Source organism: Notechis scutatus, chromosome 4, assembly GCF_049901735.1.
Source record: "Notechis scutatus isolate UNSWTSFEM ecotype Mainland chromosome 4, rNotScu1.2, whole genome shotgun sequence".
NCBI classification, from domain to species: domain Eukaryota; kingdom Metazoa; phylum Chordata; class Lepidosauria; order Squamata; family Elapidae; genus Notechis; species Notechis scutatus.
Window position 1 is genome coordinate 11269678 of NC_142012.1, and position 19022 is coordinate 11288699.

The 19022-nt window shown below is 44.3% G+C and overlaps 1 protein-coding gene across 1 annotated transcript in view; it reads right to left on the reverse strand.

Annotated features, from left to right (window-relative positions):
* ANTXR2 (ANTXR cell adhesion molecule 2) overlaps positions 1 to 19022 on the reverse strand; it is a 179091-nt gene that overhangs the window by 150650 nt on the left and 9419 nt on the right. The window contains exons 3-7 of the mRNA XM_026676453.2: positions 16622 to 16693; positions 8993 to 9074; positions 6054 to 6155; positions 5861 to 5929; positions 3667 to 3747 (exon numbers count right to left, since the gene is read on the reverse strand). Of these exons, the coding sequence (XP_026532238.1) occupies positions 3667 to 3747; positions 5861 to 5929; positions 6054 to 6155; positions 8993 to 9074; positions 16622 to 16693 (406 nt within the window). The remainder of the gene's footprint in view (positions 1 to 3666; positions 3748 to 5860; positions 5930 to 6053; positions 6156 to 8992; positions 9075 to 16621; positions 16694 to 19022) is intronic.

The following is a 19022-nucleotide window of genomic DNA, read 5'->3' on the forward strand; positions in this document are numbered from 1 at the left end:
AACTACAGGTAGTCCTCAGCTTATGACCACAATTGAGCCCAAAATTTCTGTTGCTAAGTAAGAAATTTGTTAAGCAGCTTTAAGCCCCACTTTACGACTTTTTTTGCCACATTTCTTAAGTGAATCACTGCCGTTGTTAAATTAGTAACCTGGTTGTCCAGTGAATCTGGCTTCCCCGTTGACGTCGCTTGTCAGAAGTTCGCATAAGGGGATCACACGACCCTGGAACACCGCAACCATCATAAGTGTGAGTCAGTGGCCAAGCATCTGAATGTAAATCAGTGAACCTGGGGATGCTACAACAGTCATAAGTGTGTAAAATGGCCATAAGTCGCTTTTTTTTTCAGTGCCGTTGTAACTTTCAATGGTCACTAAGCGAACTGTTGTAAGTCAAGGACTACCTGTACTTCAAAATCGTTACCAACTTACTTCATTAGATTTAATTCAGGCTCAATTGTGTTTGTAAGTCGAGGCCTACCTACACTTAACAGTGTTTTCCTCGTCTGAGGAAAACACTGTTAAATATAGGTAGGCCTCAACTTACAAACACAATTGATCCCAACATTTCTATTGCTAAACAAGGCAGGTTTGAAGTGAGCTATGCCCCATTTTGCAACCTTTTTGCCTCAGTCGTTAAGTGAATCACTGAAGTTGTTAAGTGAATTGTGTGATTGTTAAGTGAATCTCGCTTTCCCCATTGACTTTTGATGGTTGGAAGTTGACTAGGAAGGTTACAAACAGTGATCGCATGACCCAGGGACAGTGCAACCATCACAAATACATGCCAGTTGCCAAGCACTCAAATTTTGGTCACATGACCCCGATGATTCTGCAACGGTCATTAAGTGTGAAAAACGGACGCATGTCACTCTTTTTTCCAGTACTGTTGCAACTTCGAACCGTCATGAAGCAAACGGCTGTTAGTGGAGGAATATCTGTATAGCAGCAATTCCTGGCTCACAGCTGGTATAAAAACATGTTTTGATGTACCAGCTGAACTGGCAGACATAAAAGCATTTGACTCAAAGCCTTTAATCCACAACGGACAATCGAAAACAAATTCATTAGCACTTATTTCCCAAAATTTCTCCTTCAAATTTATTGCATTTACATTTGCTGCAGCCTATATCTTTCCTTAATGGAGAGTTGTGTATTTATTTTGGTACACCAAAAAAAATATGCACAGTTAAACGGTTCAACAAAGCTTTCACACCACAGTTTTCTTTAAGGAAAGGAACCCAATCAATACAGTTCTTCCAAGTCGAAGTGCAAGTTGAAGATGCAATTCATCTATACAGAAACCATTAAGCAAGACGGTAGGCCCTTATTTAAGAATCCTTTTTAGGAATCAAACCCTGCCAGTATATTTACATTCCAAAAAAAGTTCCCTAAAATAGATACATGCAAAGCTCTCCAAGGAAAATGCCATGCACAGGGTCATACATCTTCTCACACTAACTCGCTCAAAACTATGGATCTATCTCAGCTCCCTTCCTGCGAATGGAGATCTATAGGAGAAGAATTAACAGAGCTGGGGTCGGAGTTAAGAGCATCATAAGCTTAGAATCATTACATTGCCACAAAAAAAAAAAATCAAAGTCCATACCTTTCTTATCCGGCATCAATTCAACATTGAACTTTGATTGACTAGATTCTTGTGTACAAGCTTCAACAATACATCTTTTGAACTGCGACTTAATGTATGATCCTGATCCTTTTTGTACTTGACAAGATCCAGAGGTGGACTGCTCCTAGTTCGCTCCAGTTGGAGCAAACGGGTACCTAATTTTATGGCCGGTTTATAGTCGGTTCAGAAAACCAGGAAATCCCACCCCTGGTTGGCCCTGCCCACCCCAACCCGCACCTCCCAGGAGTCCCCACACGGCCTGTTTTGGATCCTAGGTAAATGCAGGGCCTGTGTGGAGGCTTGGGGAGGGCGAAAAACAGGGAAATGGGCCCATTTCCAGCCTCTAGAGGAATTCCAGAGGCCAGGGAGGCTGTTTTCACCCTCTTGGAACTTCCGGAGCCCGGTGAGGCCGTTTTCGCCCTCCCAGAGACTTGAGGAAAGCCTCCAGAGCCTCAGGAGGGCAAAAATGCCTCCCCGCTGTGGTGCAGGAGGCTGACTAGGCCACACCCACCATGGCCACACCCACCCAGTAACTGGGCAAGCCCATCCCGTGGCCTTGACAGCCTCCTGCAACCCTCTACCAGCTCAAACGGAGCTCCGGAGGGCAGCGGATGGCCCTCCGGAGCTCCGTTTTCTCTGGCAGAGGCACCGCAGGCCGGTCCTTCACTGTTTCCAAAGTGACCCCACGGGCTAGATCTAAACACCCTGCAGGCCAGATTTGGCCCATGGGCCTTGAGTTTGACTCCCCTGATGTAGATCAACTATTGTTTTATCTCTATATACATATTTAAATCAACATAGACAAAGCTGCCCGCATTCTACTCTAGGCTATGATGTGGTTCACTTGGTTATTCTTCTGCTCTTTTCCTATTGTTTCATTTTAATTGTAGGTAAAGCACAATGAACTACTGGCCGTTTAAATAAGGCATAAGTCAGTAATATCCCATGGGATATGCCACCAGCCATAACAGTTCTGGTTGGATGAAGTTCAACCTTCTAATAGGAGAAAACCCTTCTCTCTTCTACAGCCGATCAATCCTTAAAGGTGAACAATTATTCTGAATTGGGACTGCCAGGAGATCTAACAATCATGGCCCATGGTAAGGAATTTCAGTAGCAATCACTCAGGAACCCTTGAAAAGCCAGTTTTCTATTCCTGTCTCAGGGAACCTCTGGATGCTTGATCGTGCAACAGAGCGATTTTAATTTGTTCAAAATCAGCCCATTCCACAAGAAAGCATTGAAGTTAAAGAAAGACCAGGGAAGCTGTGATGACGCGGGGCATGGCAGAAAGGCAACACAGTCAGATAAGCAATAAGAGTCCCTTTATTATCTCCAACTTTGCCCCCAATGTCCAGGTTACCTTCAGGCTGGAGAAAAACTCTCCCAAGAACAGCCTTTGACTGCAGAAAATTCAGTCCAAAACATGGTACACACAAACTGTAACTTAAAGTCCAAACAAGCCAAACTGAAGTAATTAGTTTGGCAGGGCAGGAGCAGGAATTTCAGACTTTGAAAGCACGGCAAAACTCACATAGTTGGGAAGACGGCGGGAACACAGATAAGCCATGACAATACAAGATAAAGTCACATTTGCTCCCAACAGCCTGCTGCACGAAGCTTGCCTTTTTTATACACTGTGTTCCCAGCTGCAGCTAATGAAGGGAATCAGGGCCCTTTCCTCTCCCGTATACCACGCAACCCACGTTGCTCCCTTCTCCGTTCCTCCCTTCATGCCCTAGGATGAAGAGGGGGTGGGCCTGGGTCTTCCTCTGAATTCCCTCTCCCTTGTTCTATTTCTTCCCTGCTCTGCCCAGCCAGACGTTGCCCTTCCCCAGTTTCCTCCACAGCCAACGGAGCCACACTCCCACTCTCTGTCAGCTGTTCGGCTTCCTCCTCGGAGTCAGATTCCGACAGGGGCATGACAGAACCCATCATTAAGATAAAAATGAAAAAGCCGCAAAAAAAAATGTCTTTACAAAAAAATAAAATAAACAAACTTTGCAAATTAAACAAGATGCACTTTTTCAAATACTCACAGAATTAATTATCCCTCGGAGAGCTTGAAATCCTTCTCTTACTGGGAAGACTTGATCCTTTGAATCAGCGATGCTTTCAAGCTGGGGAAGGAAGCACAAATACAACACAGATTCGTGCCGCCAACCTTTAGACACAGATAGACAGGCATGCATGGACAAGATTTAGTAAAGATTTAGGGCAGGGAAATGAATGCCTTCAAGAGAGCCACGGGTATAGACAAAATCCTGTTTACTAATCGTACTTTTTCTTATTCCCGCAGCAAAACAAATCAAACACAACTTCAAGGAACATTCCCAGCTATGAAAGGCCACGAAAGAAAAACAAGGAGCAGTTTCATTTACAGAATGGTTTTTACCGAATCTGCTGATTCTCTTCTTTAAAACCAAACTAACCATGATGTTATCCTCATTTCTCTCCAAGAGAAGAGTATGAGGCAAGGCAACAGAGAGCAGCCAACCCAACAAAGCAACCTTGAGCCACAGTAAATGACCCAATTTAGCCGAATCAGGCTAAGGGTCAAACTCCATGTTACACTGAATGCATAACAGAGGGATGGGCTAGTTGTGGGTCACAAGCTACGTGGCCTTTTAGTTTTGTGAGTGGATCTGAGTGTATATCCTGACAACCCCAATAAATCATACCTCGGAAATTTGGCAGCAATTCATCAAACAATGATGGTAGGATTTTCCACCCATTTTAAGTCATCATCTTCATTTAACAACCCCATAATCCCTTGCGGCGTGGAGTCTGGGCAACTGAATGGAGCTAGCAGAGTGTTTTAATGGCCGGATGCCCTTCCTGTCGCCAATGCGGAGTTTTGTTCGGCAGATATATTCACAGTGTGCCCAGAGAGAGAGAGAGATATCTGCCTCTACCTAGGATCAAACTCACAGCTCCACCTCTAGGCCATTCCTTTCCACTCATTTTAAGTGATAAAGAAAAAATGTGTGTAAGCTGCCAGATATATCTTATCGTACCTGGAATACAGGTACCTGTTATGGTTCGCCGGCAGCCTGTGCAGACGGCAGAAGAATCAGACAGTGGGGAAGAACAGGGACCAGTCCGGTAGTCTGGAGAGGACTCGGACAAGGGTCCTGCGTCCGATACAGAGATGGGGCCAGGACCATCTGGGAGTCATGCGCTGACTCCGGAGCCTCTGGAGTCTGGCAGCAGCAAGGCAGAGGAACAAGGGGAGCCTGTTCCCAGTGCGCGCATGCACAGAGCTGCCAGAAGGCAAGAGCAGCTACGACAAAAGGGCCGACTTGGGAGTAAGGCTTGGAGGTGATTGCCCCTCCCATAAGATATAAAGGAAGTGCAAAGGTAGAGAAACCTTTGCAGGAAGCAAAGTCGTTCGCTCTGTTCGGATTAAAGCTTGAAGCTCTGTGTGGACTTTGTACTTCATTTGGCTTTTTACAGTTAATTTGGCACTTTAGTTGTTGGCAGCAATTCAAAGGAGATAAAGGTGGGTGCTTATCTCAAGAGACTGTTTGGGACTTATTACAAGCTGGGAATGAACTTAATTCCCAGCCGTTGAAATAAAACAAGAGTTGTTTGGACTAAGCGTGTGCTTAATTACGGTCTCAGGAAGCCTTGGTCCGAACAATACCACCATCACCCTGGAAAATGAACCCCAAAACACAAAATAGTTGCTGAAAAGATTCAATGAAGAAGGGCATTTCTGCAAGATCCAATTTGAATCAGTCACTGGGATCAAAGATTTATTTTCCCAAGCTTTCAGGCTTTTATTGGTGACCATCATTGGGGAATTTCTCTCTCTCTCCAGAATATGCACAGTGAGCTATTCTACACATTGTATTAGAATAATTTGTGGTTGTGTGTAGCTTTTAGTTGTTAATTAACGACTGCCTACTACATTGTTGAGTGTTGTTTCCTTGTGCCCCTGCACCCTTGGCTCCTCAGTATCTGATAGTCTGGTGATAATTCAGCATTCCTATTGACTGTCAAGGGGCCCATTTCCCAGGGTTCAACCATTTCTCTGGCTATTTTTGTCTCTGTTCAGACAACAATCATAGTAGTTGTGAAATTGAATGCATGTCCTTGTTCATTGCAATGTGAGGCTTCCAATGAGTTTGGGTCACCTCATCCAAGGAAATTTCTCAAATAAGAAGCACCTTTGCCAGATATTTTTTTTTTTCATTTTAGTATGCAAATTCCCAAGAGGGAAGGCCCTACCTGCTGTTGATTAAAATTGAGGACTCCAACACAGTAAACTCTAGCTCCCATGGATCTGGCATTATCTGCCTGTAGCAGAGAGAGAATGAAATGAGGGGGGGGAAAGAGTTATGTCTACATTTGTCCCCCCAAAATAACATGCATGTGCAAATGTCAAGCTCAACAGGAAGCACCGTTGGACTTCAACGCTCACCTCTTTTTTCGCATACTGTGGGATCAAACCTTCCAACTTTCCATCTGTCAAGGCAATGATTACACTGCTGGACCCTTTCTCTTTTGCAATCTGATCATTTGCCTGGAAAAAAAAACAAAAGAATTCGTGCTCTTACAATTGCATTTGGAGGTGGAGAAGAGCAAGAAATGGAGGATAGAAATGGTGAACCACAAGGAGTTAAGCACTGATCTAGCTGCACCCAATTTCTTACGTTTAATGTTCAACGTGAAGGATATACAGGTAGTTTCTCAACTTACAAAGGCTTGTTTCGTAACTGTTGGAAGTTTCAACGGCACTGAAAAGAACTGACTCATTACGTTTTTCACACTTACAACTATTGTGGCATCCTCATCAAAATTCAAGACGATTGGCAAGTGACTTGAATATATATGACGGGGTATGTATTGTATTGTAGCAATTTTATTAGTGTATGTTGTGACATACAAAGAAAATACAAAAGCGAATAGTAGGAAAAATAGGGAAGGGAAAGCGAAGGGAAAAGAAGGGAAAAAAAGGGGGTGGGGAAAGGCATTGACTTCCAACTCCCTTTGGTGCAATAGAATAAGGCATTAACATCAAACCTCAACTTTTTTACTTTTACATAATAGTTTAAAGTAGCCATTTCTACAACAACAAATCTATTGGTAAAACCCCAAAATCAACATTTCATTTTTTTTTTCCTCATCTCAAGTACAAAGTCCAGAATCGGTTTCCAGTTAGAAATAAAAGTATTTGAACATATCCAGGGATGGGATTCAGCTGGTTTGGACCGGTTCGCCCGAACCGGATGTTAAATTTACATTTAGTACGCTGAACTGATAGTTGAACTGACCCGCTGGCCCCACCTACCCGGCCCCTCCCCTCCCAGGAGTCTCCACGCTGCCCATTTTGGATGCAGGTAAGTGCAGGGTCCGCGCAGAGGCTCTGGGAGCCTTCTGGAAGTCCGGAAACGGGCCTGTTTCCAGCTTCCAGAGAGCCTGCGACGCCCGGGGGAGGCCGTTTTCGCCCTGCCAGAGGCCCGAGGGAAGCCTCCGGACCCTGGGGAAGGTGAAAAATAGCCCTCCTGGCCATGGCCATCCAGCAACCGGGCAATGAATCAGTTGCTGGGATTTTTGAATCCCACCCCTGAACATATCTGTGACCGTTGCAGTGTCCCGGGGCCATGTGATCATCCTTTGTGGCTTCCGGACAAGCAAAGTCAATGGGGCAGCCAGATTCACTGAACAACTCTGTTACTAATTTAACAACTGCTGTGATTCACTTAACAACTCTGGCAAAAAAAAAAAGGTTGCAAAATGAGGCAAAACTCACTCAACAACTGTCTCACTGACTTTGCTTGTCAGAAGGTCGCAAAAGGGGATCACATGACCCCGGGACAGCACAGCTATCATCAATACATGCCAGTTGCCAAGCGTCCAAATTATAATCATGTGACGGCAGGGATGCTACAAAAGTTGTATGGCTGAAAAATGGCTATAAGTCACCAGAATAGGATGGGATGGAATGGAATGGAGCGAAGCGGAACAGAACAGAAGAGAACAGAATAGCAGGGTTGGAAGGGACCTTGGAGGTCTTCTAGTCCAACCCCCTTCTCAGGCAGGAAACCCTATAACCATTTCAGACAAATGGTTGTCCAATCTCTTCTTAAAAACCTCCAGTGTTGGAGCATCCACAACTTCTAGAGGCAAGTCCTTCCGCTTATTAATTATTCTCACAGTCAGGAAATTTCTTAGTTTTTTTCAGTACCTGCCACCAATAAATGGCTGTAAGTCAAAAACGACTTGTATTACTTTTATTATAGGATTACAATAACAGAATGTGCTTTCCCCTTCCTTCACTGTATCTTTGTGAGAACAAGGAACGGTTCTCAAATTATATTTCTGCCAGAGACTCAAATTCCTTTGATCTAACCATTGTCTTGTTTGTGGTTCTTCGTCCTGTACCTCAAGGTTATTTTTACAGCCCATTACACTATTGGACTGAATCCAATGTTAATGAAGTGGTTTTCCTTCCCATCGCTAACACCACAAATCCATTTAGAGAAAGCATTTTTTATTTGCTTTTACTTTAGTTAGCAATGAAATCTTTCTTCGATTCATAGAGTGATCATTTTAGTTTCCTCTTAGGTGCCCTGGTGGAAGCTGTTTCCTCCCAAAGATATTACATCGTCATTTCATCTTCCCTTTCTACATCCTGAAAAAATCTGCTTAGCTCTTAGACCCAGTTTTGGTCACCATGATACAAAAATAGAGGTTGAGAAGCGAACAGAAGAGCAACAAAGATGATTAGGGGGTTAAAACATACAAAGAATGGTTGCAGGAATTGGGTATGTCTAGTCTTTTGTGAAAACAAGGACTAAGGGTGACATGATAGCAGTGTCCCAGTATTTGAGGGGCTGCCGTAAGGAAAAGGTGTTCAAGGTACCTGAAGTCAAGATAAGAAACCATGGACGAAAACAAATGAAGGAGAAAAGCAACCCAGAACTAAGGAGAAATTTCTTGATAGTGAGAACAATTAATCAGTGGAACAGCTTGCCACCAGAAGATGTAAGTGCTCCATCACTGGAGGTTTTTAAGAAGAGATTGGACAGCCATTTGTCTGAAATGATATAGGGTCTCCTGCTTGAGCAGAGGGTTGGACTAGAAGACCTCCAAAGTCCCTTTCAGCTCTGTTTTCCTGTTCTTTGTCTGTTTATCGATGTGTGTGTATTTGTATTATTTTGTAAAAGAGCTTTCCAGTCCAGAACAGACTCATCAACATCCTGTATGCTGCCCAGAATTCTTCAGGAGTGAAGCAGGGTAGAAATACTACCATTTTTTAAAAAAAAAAAATGCAAATAATGATTCAAAAGGTTGAAAGTTCTCAAACGGCAATGAACTACACTGCATCTCCAATTACAGAAAATGCACAGAACTTACTTTTTGTAATCCTTCGTGCATATATGTTTCACCTCCTGGCTTAACGTTTTGTAAATCTTCAATGCCTCTCTGAATGTTTTGCCTAAAAATAAGGGGGAAATCATGAAAACGTTTATTAAAGGGACCAAAATTACTGGAATTAACTCATTTTCTAGTAGCTTGACAGATCTTTGGAGATAAAAGATTTGTAAATACAGATTTCCTCTACTCAAAAGTATTCACTCCAGATTCCTAAAACATTTTGCTTTCGATAGCTACACCTAAACAGATTCATGGCCCATGATGAATTTGGCCTATAAGTATTAGGTGCGAATAATCAGGACATGTTAAATTCCAGTTCAGAAGATGTATTGCTCAAGACTATATACAAGGATCTCGTCAAAGTTCAATCCTAAACTGGCGCCAGATAAGGGTCAACAGAATTCTAGACGGATTGGACTTGGACCTTTTGTGGCAACACAACGACTCTAAGCTGCTAACGTGCTTAACTCCGCCCACCCTCAGCTCTGCCTGCTCTTCTCCTACAGTTCCTTCCTTAGCTATCCATGTTAATTTTAACACTAATATTTAATCATTTAAATTGTTTATGTTGCCACTTTTATCTCGTTGCAAGCGGCATAGAAATTTAATAAATAAATAAATAAGGAAATAAATAAATAAATAAGGTATTTATGAGCCACGGTAGCACAGTGGTTAGAGTGCAGTACTGCAGGCAAGTTTTGCTGCCTGCCAGCTGCCTGCAATTTGGCAGTTCGAATCTCACCAGGCTCAAGGTTGACTCAGTTTTCCATCCTTCCAATGTAGGTAAAATGAGGACCCAAATTGTTGGGAGCAAGAGGCTGACTAAACCGCTTAGAGAGGGCTGTAAAGCACTGTAAAGCCGTATATAAGTCTAAGGGCTATTGCTATATAGAGAAACTTGCAGACTTCGAATTTCTGAATCACTCTCCACTTCATCCCTCTCACCCACAATTGAAAAAGTAGACTAGAAGGGAGGGAGGGAAAACCCTTTCAACAATCCATTTAAATCTGTACTACCAGTTCTGGTTGCCACCGAAGACATGCTGTGCGCTATAGATGGCAGCTGAACGAGTTACATAAAGTCAATGCAATCTGTTTAATCCAAAATATTTTACACTCGGCGTCTATTGAAAACAACCTGAAACTGGTTATGTACGAATGCAGATTACCAAGCAGACGCTCTCTGGTTGCCAGGGGATGTCTGGCAGACTGTCCGCAGGCTCTGGCAGTTCTGCTGCCAAGAAACAAATGACAAATCAAGTTCCCGGGTTGCTTTCTTTCTTTCTCCCCCCCATTTTCTTTTTTTCAAACCAGATTTTTGCAATGCAAAAAATAGCTCTTCGTACAATCAGTTCAGTTTTATTTATTCAGCATAGAACCAAGACCTCCCCGCACTTTTGGACACCTGCAGCCCTATTTCAGCTATGGAGCCCAATGAGTATGAAAAGAAAATGCAGTGGCTTCCACGGTGGAAAAAGAGATTATTCGTGGTAAAAAAAGAGATTATTATCTGGGTTGTAATGGAGGAGGAGGAGGAGGAGGAAGAGAGGGAAAGGAGGAGGAGCAGGAGGAGGAAGAGAGGGAAAGGAGGAGGAGCAGGAGGAGGAGAGGGACAAGGAAGAGAAGAGGAGGGGAAGGACAGGGAAGGGAGGAGGAAGGGGACAGAAAAAGGAGGAGTGGGGACAGGGAGAGGAGGAGCAGGAGGAGGAAGAGGAGCAGGAGGAGAGGGACAGGAAGAGAAGAGGAGGAGGACAGGAAGATGAGGAGCAGGAGGAAGAGGAGCAGGAAAAGAGGGACAGGGAGAGGAGGAGCAGGAGGAGGAGAGGGACAAGGAAGCGGGGAGGAGGACAGGGAAAGGAAGAGGAGGAGAGGAGGAGCAGGAGCAGGTCAAGGAAGGAAGGAGGAGGAGGAGGAGGACAGGGGGAGGAGGAGCAGGAAAAGAACAGGGAGAGGAGAAGGAGGAAGAGGTGGTGGTGGTAGTGAGGAAGGTGGAGGACCACCAAATGTGGCTGCTGTTTGAGTGAAGAAAATTTAAAAAAAGAGCAGAAGAAAAATAAAAGTTGCTTATCTTAGTTTAAACCAACTAATAAAGCTCAATTTTGCAACACCCATATTTTCTGGAGCGGTAGGCAGATAGAAACTTTCCTTCCTAATGTGTTCTTTTCACTCATCTATATCAGTTCTCTTAACTCCAAGACTTTGGTTCCTCCTAGATTGAACTTCTAGGCCCGTGATGGCAAACCTATGGCACAGGTAGCATGCAGACCCATTTGTGCCGGTACGCGACCAGCAGGCAAACTTACCTCACTGCACATACGTACACCTCACAGCTGATTTTCGGGCGTTTTGAGGCCTTTTTCGGCATCCTAGAGGCTTTAGGAAGGCTTCTGCAGGGTTTTTAAGGCCAAAAACTAGGCGTGTTTCATCACTTCCTGTTTTTCCGGAAATACCGGAAGTGATGAAACGGGCCTAGTTTTTGGCTTGAAAAGCCTGCAGAAGCCTTCCTAAAGCCTCTGGGAGGCCGCAAAAGGCCTCAAAACACCTGAAAATCAGATGTGAGGTGCAGTGCAAGTAAGGGGATGGCGGGGGTGGGTGGATGGGTGGGAATTGAGCACACATATGTAGGGGGCATGGGGAGGCACGCATTGCCTTCTGGGTGCTGGCACACAAGCCCGAGCATGCAAGCGCACGCACAATTTTTGGCACAGGAGCCCAAAAAGATTAGCCACCACTGTTCTAGGCTGATTGTGAAAATTGACTATGTTTTGAACTGTGAATATTGGTTATTTCTCTTGTTGTTGTTTTTCTTATTTTGAGATACAAGCAGGGGTGGGCTGCTGGGGGTATTGCAGGGGTTCGGGAGAGCCCCTAGCTAAGATTCTGTGCAGTTCGGAGAACCCCCAAATTCCACTCCTGGCCCCGCCCGGCCCTCCCCTCCCAGGAGTCCCAAAACGGCCCATTTTGGATGCGGGCAAGTGCAGGGCCTGTGCAGAGGCTCAGGGAGGGCAAAAAACGGAGCTCCCGGAAGTTCAAGAAGGCCGGAAATGGGCTCGTTTCTGGTTTCCAGAGAGCCTCCGGAGTCCGGGGAGGCTATTTTCCTCCCGGAGGCTCAAGGAAAAACTCCGGAGCCCAGGGAGGGCAAAAATACTCCCCCCATCACCGCCATGGTGCAGAAGGCTGGATAGGCCACGCCCACCGTGGCCACACCCACCCAGCAACCGGGCAGAGAACCCTTTGCTAAAATTTTTGAAGCCCACCTCTGGATACAAATGTAGAATTTGTATGACTCTGAGAAGCACAAAGCCGAAGACACAAGCCTGAAGATGATGAATGAGACTTCATCGAAACGTCGCCTAGATACTTCCAATTTTACGCGGGAGAAAACCCGAATAACCAAAGATCCACATACAAATACCCGCAAAAACCTCAGAAAACAAATGTAGAATTGTATCGTGATTGTTAAGATTCTCCAAATCTAAAAAGACTAATGAGGAAAGATATATATATTTTGCAGAAGGCATTTGGATTCTTCTTCCGCAGGAATGCTCCTTTCAAAGAAGAAACAAGGTGGGGAAAAATGAGAGGCCACAAAAAACATACTTACAGGTAGATCAAAACTAACTTTAGATCAGAACTAAAGATTGGCAAGAAAGCTAAAGCTGAGAATGATACGGGGTGCCAAATGTAATAAAAAGAACTTATTTCAATATGTTCAAAATAAAAAGAAGAGAGAAAATCAGTATGTCAGATGCTCAGTAAACACAGAAAATTACTAACAGAGAAAAAGTCAGTTCCTGCTTTGCCCTAATTCTTCTCCAATGAGTAAAAATGTGTCTCGCTGGGCAACTGGGAAAAAAAAAAGATGAAGGGGCTGGATTAAAACCTGCAAATGAAAGGAGAAAACTGAAAATAGTCTAGAAAATAGCTCTTTACTCTGAATGAGCTCAAATCTCCCAGGACAGATGGATTGCATCGTAAAATACTGAAAGAACTTAGCAATGGCTTGATTTAACCTTGGTGTGATACCTTGAGAAATTTAGGGCACAAGGCTAGAAAGCAGGAGGCTATGAGTTCAAGTCCTGCCTTTATTCTGAGTGATTTTGGGCCAGTCATTTTTCTCTCAGCTCAACCCACTTCACAGGGTTGTTCTTGTGGAGAAAATAGGAGGAGGAAGCCCACGGTGGCACAGTGGTTAGAGTGCAGTACTGCAGGCTACTCCTGCTGACTGCCAGCTGCCTGCAATTTGGCGGTTCGCATCCCACCAAGCTCAAGGTTGACTCAGCCTTCCATCCTTCTGAGGTGGATAAAATGAGGGGCCAGATTGTTGGGGGCAAGAGGCTGATTCTTAGAGAGGGCTGTAAAGTGGTATATAAGTCTATGTGCTATTGCTAAAAATGCATTATTTTTTTTCCAAAAGGCAACTGGACTTTCTTGGGGGGCAGGGTGTGTGTGTGTTCTTTGAAAACATTTTTTGTATAAGTATAAACATGAGTAAGAATACAGAAAATAGGTACAACTAAATGGGGACAATAGGACAGAGACGGGAGGCACGATGGTGCACTTATGCACACCCCTCACAGACCTCTTAGGAATGGGGTGAGGTCAATAGTGGATAGTTTGAGGTTAAAGGAGTGGGGGTTAGAGGATGTAACAACAGAGTCAGGTAGTGCATTCCAGGCACTGTTGCTGAAGTCGTACTTTGTCCAATCAAGTTTGAAGCGGTTTACATTGAGTTTGTATCTGTTGTGTGCTCTTGTATTGTTGCGGTTGAAGCTGAAGTGAAGTTGAAGCTGAAATGATGAAACCGTGTGTTGCAATGTCTGAACACAAGTGCGTACAGCAGAGTTGCTATCATGATGCCACCGTATATGTTTCTTCACCATCCGCCCTGTGGTGGATGCCCATTTCCTGATTGTTTTCCTTAAACGCAAAGCCTTTCGCATGCCCCGTCTCCCCCCAAAAAAACCTCCCTCGGTTCTGGATCCTTTCCCCGATGCTGGAAGTAATCCTGGACACATCGAAACATATTTAAACCACAAAAGCCGACATTTGCACAGAGGAATAGGTGATGGTTTGCTACAGCAAAAGCAAACAGCCAACTTCTGAAGAGCTGGCTACCTTGAAATAACCGAGCGAAATCTGGAAGGTTTGTGAAATCCACTTAGAATTCGAGACCAAAGCAAAAGAAGACAAAACCGTTGATGGCAGCTTGGAGGCTGCTTCACAGTTACAAATAGAACATCTTGGTGGAACATATGCAGAAGCATCTCGCACCTCTGTCTTTCAGCAAAGGCACATTTTTATCCCTCACAGTTATCATGCTGGTTGTCTCCCTTCCAAACCCCCTACTTAATGCTCGCGGCGCCAAGTCCTTCATTCTTGATGTCAGATTGGAGAAGGCAACGTGGCTCCCTCCCAATTCATACATTAGCATCCCCCGTGAATGCTTCTGCGTGACTCAGCATCTAGAGCAGAGACCCCTCCCCCCCGACCAACCTTTTCGGCCAGCAATGGGGATCCTACTTGTTCCGCTACCACTTCCATGATCGCGCGCACACCTAACGCGCACGCACCTAACACATACACGCAGCTTTCGACACACCGCCTGAGGCCTGAGGCGCCAATTAGCTGAGAGGATACTGAGGAGAAAAGAGCAGGGGCGTGTGGGAGGCCCAATTCTGCGCTTTTCTCTTCTTTTTCCTCTCAGTGGATTGGAGGCTTTTTTCCCCCTTCTCTCAGCTGATCGTCGGAGGGTATTTTTACTACCGATTCAGCCGAACCAGTCCGAACCGGTGGCATACCACCACTGTTTTCGGCACCAGGGACCGGTTCTGTGGAGAGAGCTTTTTCCACGAACCAGAGGGGTGTGTGGTTTTGCGTACTGCCAGCATCCTGCAAATGGGGCTTTGTTCTGACCCAGCTCCCCAAACACGACAAACCCTCTGAAGTGAACTCAAAGATTCCTTTAATTAGGAGCGCCGGCAGCCCCGGCAAAAAGTTTCTCTCTCACCGTCTGGCAGGGAGATGAATAGTTGTCTGCCACACCTATTCATCTCCCCCTCCCTGCCTTTTATCCCCAGAGCTGGCGGGGTGGCTTCGCTAGCAGCAGTGGCTCTTCCTTCCCAAGGACCGGCCCATAGATTTCCACTGCTCTCCTCTCTTCTTCCTTCTGCACATCCACGCATCAGGCACTGGACCCAGCTGTTCCTCCTCTTCTTCATCAGCCACCTCCAGACCTGGGGGCCGCTGACCCTCCATCTGAGGGCTGACGGATGGCCCAGGCTCTGCCTCTGTCTCTCTGCCAGCTCCATTCCCTTTTCCTCCTCGGAGCTCTCAGGTTGCCCCCTGATGCTGACCCTGACTCCCACGCCTCCTGCTTCTCCTCTGATTCGGCTGCTGGAGGGGCCAGCAACTGACAGGCCACCACAGGCTTCGTTTGTTTGCATGACCCAGTTTCTGGCCTGCCGTGGCCCGTTGCCAGTCCATGAACCATGGGTTGGGGACCCCTGATCTAGAGGGCACAGCAGAGTTTTCAAAATGCTCCCCGAAATTTTGCTAACAATAGCAATAGCGTTTATATACTACTCCATCCTGCTTTGCAGCCCTTTCTAAGCTGTTTACAAATGTCAGCCTGTTGCCCCCAACAATCTGGGTCCTCATTTGGCCAGACTTCAGAAGGACGGAAGGCTGAGGTCAACCTTGAGCCGGTCAGGATCAAACTCCTGGCTGTGGGCAGAATTAACCTGCAATACTGCATTCTAACCACTACGTCGCCATGGCAACTTTTGGTAACAGGCCACTAGAATGAAGTGAGAAAGCAGACTCGTGGTTTGGACCTAAAAGGTGCCCATTATTTCTTTTAATCAAAGACTGTAGTTGAAGTTTGAGTGACACGTCGGCGTCTGCACTCCAAAAAAGTAATGGGGGAAAATTAAACTGGATCTCAATACTTTACCGTCCAACTGAATCAAAACTAAATATGTTCCATAAGATTAACCCCACTATATACCATATACAGGTAGTCCTTGATTTACCATCACTCATTTAATGACCATTCTAAGTTACAGTGCATTGAAAAAAGCCTGACTTATGACCAGTTCTCAGACTTATGCAGTTCCAGCATCGCTACAGTGCGCGCTCTCATAGAATTGGTAGGAAAAAATGTGGAAACCCACCACTGGGGGGAACAGATTCATTTAATAATCGTGTTACTAGCTTAACAACTGCCCTGATGCATTTAACAAGTGTTGCAAGAAAGGTTGTAAAATAAGGCAGGGAATCACTTGACAACTGTCTTGCTTAGCAATGGGAAATTTTGGGCTCAGTTCTGGTTATAAACCAAGGACTACCTGTATGTGATTATGAGTCAGAGGACTTGTATCTGACTTTAAATGCCCTGAAAGAGATAGTCAAAATAGCAATTAAACATGACCATTCATATGTTAGATAAACAGATAATCCCTAAGAGGCCTGAATTTGATCTAACACTGCTTATCCAATTATTGTAGCTTTATAATTCTAATTGCTGAAAAGGTTCACAGTTCTGTTGCTTAAAAAAAAAAAGTATTTGCTAGCATTTAAAAATGGGCAATGCCAACATTTACTTACCTATCTTGGGTTAGTGGCAGAATCACAGTTGCTTGCATGGAAAACACAATGAAAGATATCCTCATCCGAGGGCTTTTAAAGATGAGAAAGAGAAAGATAAACATTAAACTTCAGCCATGTAAGCCGGAACATTTGAAGGATTCTTTAATTTGACCACACAGAGAATTATCTAGTATACGGTACATAACATGTTGGTTGGCAATTCTATAGTTCATCTATTCTGAAAGCAGAATATATAGCAATAGCACTTAGACTTATATACCACTTCACAGTGCTTTACAGCCCTCTCTAAGCAGTTTACAGAGTCAGCCTATCATCCCCAACAATCTATTTCCTTCCTTCCCTCCCTTCCTTCCTTCTTAGCACTAGCACTTAGACAAATATACCACTTCACAGTGCTTTGCAGCCCTCTCTAAGCAGATTACAGAGTCAGCCTATCGTCCCCAACAATCTATTTCCTTCCTTCCCTCCCTTCCTTCCTTCTTAGCACTAGCACTTAGACAAATATACCACTTCACAGTGCTTTGCAGCCCTCTCTAAGCAGTTTACAGAGTCAGCCTATTGCTCTCCAACAAGCTGGGTCCTCATTTTATCCACCTTGGAAGGCTGAGTGAACCTTGAGCCTGGTGAGATGCGAACTGCCAAATTGCAGGCTGGCGGCAGTCAGCAGAAGTAGCCTGCAGTTCTGCACTCAAACCACTGCACCACTGCGCCACCATGGCTCATACTGCTAGATTTGGTGCTCTTTTGAGCTTGGTTCATTTGCTTGCAGACATTTCAGTATTATCTCAGAGCTGTCTGCGTACAGTGCATATGTCCTATGTACATGAGGGTGTAGGCTTGACAGCTTTAAGACTTGTGGACTTCAACTCCCAGAATTCCTCCTCCAGTCATGTTAGCTCAGGAATTCTGGGAGTTGAAGTCCACAAGTCTTAAACTTGACAAGTTTGAAGATCCTTGGTGTAGGGTCATTTTACAGCCCAGGAAGGTCCAGAAAGACCACGTCAAGCACCTGTCTCACAAGTTGTCACGAAAAATGAAGGAGAGACTGTTATCATGCAAAGCGGGCCATTCTGTGTCCTCCAATTATTATTTAATCCGAGGGAGCCATCTCAAGCATTCTCCTCCATTGATTTTTCTTTGTCTAAAGATAGATCTCATCATTGCCAAATACTCTTTTTTTTTAACCTTTTTGTATGTTTACAGATATACATTTTTTAATCCCACCATCAAGGAATTCCATTCGGGGAGAAATACATAAGCATACATTCCCATTCTTTTTTCAACATCCGTTTTTAAATATTTGAAGCTCTTAAAAAGAAACCGAAACATGTGTTAATGTTGTAACTTGAGGCCTCAGTCGTTCAGGCCCAGAAAAGGAGGAAAAATGGGGAACAGATGTACGAGCCTTACTTGGAGTGATCTAATTCTGAAAATGAAACCTGCTCAGAATTTTTACCATATGCTGCACTGAACAGCATTTGTCAAGCATGGAGCCCTTCTTCTTTTTCCCGAAAGAAAGAAAAGGAGTGAGGGAAACAAGGACAAAATCTCAAAAGCTGTTAAGAACGATTCCACCAAGTCATTTATTTTCCCGTCAGTTCAGAAATAAAAGGGTGGAGTTCTTGTCGAAATCAAGAGTGACCAAAAGACTCAGGAATGGGCAATCAGATCATTTTTGGAAGGAACAAGCATCTCGGTTGCCAATAACTGAAATTCCAGATTCTGTGACCTCTGCCAATTACTCTTTTTATTCACTTACATTGTACCAGGAAAAAGAAACCAATCAGATTTCTTTCCTTATACTGTATAGAGGCTTTGTTTTCTGCCCTACGAAGCTAGATGCGTTGCAATTAAGATTCCTCTTCCACATGGTTTTGCCCCAGCTGGCCAAACACAATTGCCTAACTGTACTGCATTTGCCATAGGAAACAATTAAGTGCGGTGATGTCTATATGGAATTGCTTCCAAGACTCAAAGGGTCCTGTGTTTAACTAGACTTGAGCATCGTCCATACTTTTAAAAATAATCTTGTTCTTGTCTCAGGAGTGCCATGATCAAAATCATGCTGCCATTATAAGGCAGATGTTGCGCACATCTGTGTAACATCCTTGGGAAGAAGTCAGAAAACCATAGATATCAATAAATGCCTGGTGTCCCACAGCTGCTTTCCTGAAAATCCATGAAAAGATGTGATTGTATAATGAAAAGAAGAAGAAGAAAGAGGAAAGAAAAACTAAGGGACCAAAAATGTTATTTTCTGTTTTTGTTCTTCTTTTTCACTGCAGGGCTGATTTAAAGCAACTCTTTTTTTACATTCTGATAAATAGTATTTTTTTACTCTTACTATATATGTAATCTCTTCCTGTCCCTCCATTTTTATTTTTTATTTTGCTCTGTG